Source organism: Pseudophryne corroboree, chromosome 3, assembly GCF_028390025.1.
Source record: "Pseudophryne corroboree isolate aPseCor3 chromosome 3, aPseCor3.hap2, whole genome shotgun sequence".
In the NCBI taxonomy this organism is placed as follows: Eukaryota; Metazoa; Chordata; class Amphibia; order Anura; family Myobatrachidae; genus Pseudophryne; species Pseudophryne corroboree.
Genome location: NC_086446.1, coordinates 363,380,702 through 363,386,701, shown reverse-complemented (window position 1 = coordinate 363,386,701; position 6,000 = coordinate 363,380,702). Strand labels below are relative to the sequence as shown.

The window sequence follows — 6,000 nt, the reverse complement described above, 5'->3', positions numbered from 1 at the left end:
AACGTACACAGAAGGTGATAGGGTAACAAAATACACACAAAGTGAACAGAGAAGCCCAGAGGCTAAGGAACTGGGTATCTCCCTTGTATTAGAACTGCTCAGATGGAAAAGCAAGATGTTGTGTTTTAATACGTAGAGAACCCGAAATGCTGTTGCTAAGGGCAACAGCAAAACCCTAAAGGGTTACCAACGGGTGTGGCAGTAAACTCCTTGGTCAGAGATGGAATGATAGACACAAGGAGAGTCTCCACAATCCTGATTCTCACTGGCAGTGCACAGGTTTTAGCTTACTGCCACTAAACTGACCCCTGACACCTAGCACAGTGAGACAGGATTAGACAGGCAAGTCTTAGAATACAGCCGCAAACTTGCTAAGTTCACAGAGTAGTAACAGAACCCCAGCAAGCTAAACGACTGACTCCAGTCTTACTGCTAGGTCTGGATTGGCAGAGTGTAATACCAAATCCCCAGGCCTATTTGCAGTAAGCAACAAACAAATACAAAGCTACACAGTACTGGCTAACTTTCATGAACTGACTAACCAACAAAGATTCAGCAGCATCTGCTTACCCTGAAAAGAGGCCTTATAAAGCAGGTGCTGTCCATGCCCCACTCAGACCTCACAGACTGTGAGCACAAAAACCAGCACCGGATCCCCTGCCGTGCACAGAGCCTATAACCACTGCACAGCAAAAGACCCGAACCGGAGTATCAGCTGCGCTCAGGTTACTCCGCTAGCACTTGTCTCCCGGTTGCCATGACGACGTGGCAGCACAGGGCAGGAGACCCTAACAGCAGTTTAGCTAGGTGGATAGTGTGACCTTCCTAAAATGGCCACTGCTCCTCCCCCTTGTCCCCAGCCATGTGCTTGGGCAAAATGGTGGAAAGGCCATGTGGCTAGCTCTTTTGTCACAAAGAAATCACAAATTATACAAGCACCAGAAGTTACTTTAGGCCTGTGTTTAGCAGTATGCGATTTGGACTCAGCATGCTAACATAGCTTTATCATACCTATGCACCAACTTTTAAATGCTCTTTAAATTTACTTAACAGATAAACAATCCAATCTGAATCAAACACAATATGACATATTTGAACTTTGTTTTGCAACAATAAAAATACGCTGTAGCATTTTCAAATAGTGCATTTCTTTGTCATACTTACACAACAAAGAAATATACATTGTCCCTTGAATTTCATTTCAGCGCCTTACTGATAACACAAAAAAACAAACGGCAAGTGATTCAGCAGCATCAAGATGTGTCCATCGTTAGCTGGTAGACCACAGCAGTGTCTGTACAGTACATCATTAAGTACGTGATATCCCGGACGAGCACCCAACTGAAAAGTTCAGATTAATTTCTAATAAATATTTAAAATGCCAGTGTTAATATATGTTGCGGACACAAGGCGCATCTTATTACCATATACGATAAAAGTGCGCTGTACGTTGCAAACACTACATCCCTTAAGAGAAAGCAAGTACACACACACATTTATGAGTTCCAAAGCTCATTGATGTATATATTTGATATTAAAAGGATATGTATACAATATAACACATGTACAGTATATATATGGTATATATTAACAATTACATAGGATTCAAGAATCAATACAGTTACAATCAGCATACAATTACCCCATTTGCTCAATGCACCCTCAGCGCCATTTCCTCCATCTCTCCCTCCCTCTCTATGCTCACAGTAGCAGAAAGACAACAAAACAGAACTTCTTGTGAGTCTGCAATCAGCTATACACTGTGTTTGTTGGGGGAGTGCATGTCTTCTGTTATTGGTCCAGGGGAGGGAACTTTCTCATTCATGATGAGTCATTGGTCAGTGTGAGGGCTTTTGTTCTAGGTTGCTGGCCCATGTGTCTTCTGGAAATCCTTTTGTTCACTTCAGAATTGTGGCTTTATATTCCTTCATTTAATCGTAACTACTCATTGCAATGTTCTACAATCCAGCCACAGGCAACAAACCAATCCACTCATTCCTCCGATCATTTTGACACCAAGCATGACATGTCCATCTTGCTCCGCTCCAACAATACACATACATGATATTATACTCCATTATATAATTTAAAACCTAATGATGTCTAGTGCTTGATATGTTTAATTTATGTGTGGTATGAGATATGTGTTGAATATATCCTTGTGGCTTGTCTGTGTGAATGCATATGCTAGCATATATTGCTGAGCTCGCTGCGTGTATTCGCAAGCATAGCGACTCATCAGTGTGGAGTTTGTATGTTTTCTGTATGTAATATTTTTGACTTTGACAAAACAATTGTTTGACCATATGAATTGTAGACTTATTTATGACACATCTACAAAGACAGGGAATGTGACTATTTGTTAAGAGGCTGATTGATACATGTAGGCTATTTTGTCCCTGCATCCCGATGCCCTCACCCCTACACCTTGTCCCTGCCTCCATGGATTGTCATCCTTATACCCTTGTCCATGCATCCAGGAATCCTCACACTCCTGTCTCTTCAAAGTCATCTCCTCTCAGTTTTACCACACAGTGCCCTGTGACACACCCCCTGACTATGATGCTCTCTGTATTCTGTGGTGGTAGAAGGAGTTCTCTTTTTGTAATGTGGCATTCCTTGCAATGCTCTATGTAGTGTATGGAGGTCACTTGGATGCTTGGTGTATTATATGGCAGTCACTGTGATGCTCTCTGTACTACATGGAGTTCATTGCAATGCTTTCTCTATCATATCATGGTCACTGCAATGCTAGCTGTTTCATACTGTATGGGGATCAGTGTGATGCTCTCTGTATCATATGATGGCCAGTGCAATGCTCTCTGTATCATATGGTGGTCATTGGTCACTGATGCTCTGTAATAGGGGAGGATCTGAAATTCTGTCCTAGACCAATGACAATAACTGTGTTAGAGCCACCACCAAGTCAGTTGATTTGAGTTTTGACAGAGGCACCTTTCATATTGAAGATGTTAGTAACAAATGGTCATTGAACCATTACAACCTGTAATACTGTGAGACTGACATGAATCACAAAAGTCTTAAATATATTTAAAGACAAGAGACAAAATGAAGATAATCACAGCAGCTTTTCTTAATATTTTATTTCTAGACTTTTTAAAAAAAAAATATTTTGTTCAATTTTTGAAATAAAAAAACAACACTGTATAGAGGGAAAGAGACAGCTCTTTGAACATTTTATAAAAAATTTAATAAAAGCTACTTTTTATCTTTGCATCAAATATATGTACTGCACCCATACACCTAACATTTTCCCTCACTCCTCGTAAAAATCAAATACGGTATAAACTGATCAGACATAGGGGGTTATTCCGGGTTGATCACTAGCTGCCGTTGTTCGCAGCGCAGCGATCATGCTAAAAATTGGCATTTCTGCGCATGCGTATGCACCGCAATGCGCAGGTGTGTCGTACGGGTATAATGAGCATCGTGGGTTTGCACAGGGTCTAACAAAGATTCCAGTTGCACGGCCGAACTCAGGAAGATTGACATGAAGTGGGCATTTCTGGGTGGCAACTGACCGTTTTCGAGAGTGCTTAGAAAAACGCAGGCGTGTCTGGAAAAACGCAGGTGTGGCTGGGCGGGTGTGTGACGTCAAAAGCCGTCCCTCCATCATTAGAATCAATGCACACGAAGAGTAACTACAGGGCTGGTCTTATTTTGCACAAAAAGATTTTGCAAGCGATTTGTTGCACAAGCGTTCGCACTTCCGCAAAGCGAAAATACACTCCCCAGTGGGCAGCAACAATGCGTTTTCACGGCTGCTTATAACTGCTAGCGAGCGATCAACTCGGAATGACCCCCATACTGTATTATAGGAATGTATGGAATTTGTTTGCTATGGAAATAGCCGCTGAACCTAAACCCTAACTCCAGTTAGGTCTTCACCCCACTGCCAAATTAGGCCTATTACATACAAAGAAAAGGTAGATCTTATGCCCCAAAATTATGACTATATATTTACTTTAGTTTTAGCAATAAAAATAACATCAAAATATAATCAAAAAGCAAATATTAAAACTGGATATTATTAAAACTGGATATTATTTTTGTATAGAATTAATCTAATAAATAATATATAATCAAAAATATAATAACATGTAAATTATCCACACTTGTTTAGCAAATATAAGACAAGAACATGTTGATTTGATTCCTAATCACTGTCTCTGATGGGTGAGTGCTATGAGATCCAATGGCTGTTGTCATGTCCCATGCATCAATTACCCCAACATTAAGTCCTTTGAAGATGTCCTTCATTAAAAGATATTGAATATATCCATGAAAATCACTGAATCGCTCAACATCATGATCCATTTCTCTGGTGTTTTCTGACTTAATGATGACCTTTGTATCTGGGCTTCTCAGGAACAGATTTTCTATAGCCTTGCGTACATTGATCAGTCTTCTGATAAACATATCAATAGGGAAGGATCTGAAATGCTGTCCTAGAGCAATGACAATAATTGTGTTAGAGCCACCACCAAGTCGGTTGATTTGAGTGGTGACAGACGCATCTTCTTTCACATTGAAGAAGATGTTAGTAACAAACGGTTGTCCATGCTTCTTCCACTGTATAAAAATGTCATTTGTTACATCTAAAGCTATGTATAATTTGTGCCAGCCGCTTCCAGGGGTATAAAAAAACTTCAGAGCTGCAAAAAAACAAAAAATGTATTTATCTATCTATACATATATAAATTTGAAAGCCCTCACTCGCTCACTCACTCACTCACTCACTCACTCACTCACTCACTCACTCACTCACCCACATAGGTATTCTTCAGGTGGGAAATAGGAAAACTACGTAATTAGAATTTTCATAAACCTTCCCTAAGGGGTTGAAAAGGGCACTGACATAATGATGTCATCACTGATGCGTGGCTTGCGTTGCGTGAACAATAACGCCCAAACAGACAACAGACCAACAGACCAAAATTTGGATTGCACCTCCATTGTGTAGAATTCCATAAACTACAAAGAGGGTCTTGTCACTTTTTACTGTATCTCTCACTCGCTCACTCACTGCCCCACTCATCACTAATTCTCTTTCTTCCCAATGTTAGGAAGCTGAAATTTAACATAGGTATTCTTCTGGTGAGAAATAGGAAATATACTTAATTAGAATTTTAATAAACCTCCCCTAAGGGGATGAAAAGAAGGTTGACATAATGACATCATTATCGATACGTGGCTTGCATTGCATGAACGATAATGCCCAAATGGACAGTCGGATCAAAATTAGGATTGCACTTCCAGTATGTGGAATTTAATAAACCACAAAAATGCTCCTGTGACTTTTTACCGAATCTGCTACAGGTGCTCTTTGGTAATGCCAAGAACCATGGATTAATATTTACTTGCATTAAGATGCCTCAAATTTACATCTCTATAGATTTACCATATTTTTAACACTCATTCATATGTACAACTGTGAAAATCAGAAACTCCCGTGCGAAGAACGGGCAGAAAACCTAGTATATATATATATATATATATATATACACAGAGAGAGAACAGGGCTGTAACTAGGGATGGGTGAGAGGTGCACTGCACACAGCGCAATGCGCTGTTGAGCAGAAAAATCTCTGCAGGCACCCGCCCGGTCACACCGCACTACAGCCCGCCTGCCATCGCCGCTAGTTAGCTGCAGCGCTGCCAAGGAGCACGGTGTGGTCTACCAGGTGCCATGCTCTACATCCTCCTTCTCCTCCCCCACCCCAGACTGGGCTGCACAGCTCCGCTCACTAGCGTTACTAAGTGGAGTGGAGGACAAGGACTGTGTTACCCTCTTGGGGGAGGAGGCGTATCATGCTCTTCATCAATCCCATCTCCCCTCAGCTGCGCTCCTCAAAGCCAAGTGTGACATCATCATGTGTGCCCACACAGCATTTGCGCCTGATGTGGGGAGCTGCAGCCACAGAAGGGCCGGGGAAGGCATTAAACAAGGATGGAGCAGGGACCCGTGCACCAGCACCA

General features: G+C 41.4%; 1 protein-coding gene across 1 annotated transcript in view; it reads right to left on the bottom strand.

Moving 5' to 3' along the window:
- Positions 1-4,140: 4,140 nt before the first annotated feature.
- The window catches only part of LOC135057278 (NXPE family member 1-like), a 283,743-nt gene continuing 281,883 nt past the window's right edge, over positions 4,141-6,000 (bottom strand). The window contains exon 7 of the mRNA XM_063963169.1: positions 4,141-4,676. Within this exon, the coding sequence (XP_063819239.1) occupies positions 4,141-4,676 (536 nt within the window). The remainder of the gene's footprint in view (positions 4,677-6,000) is intronic.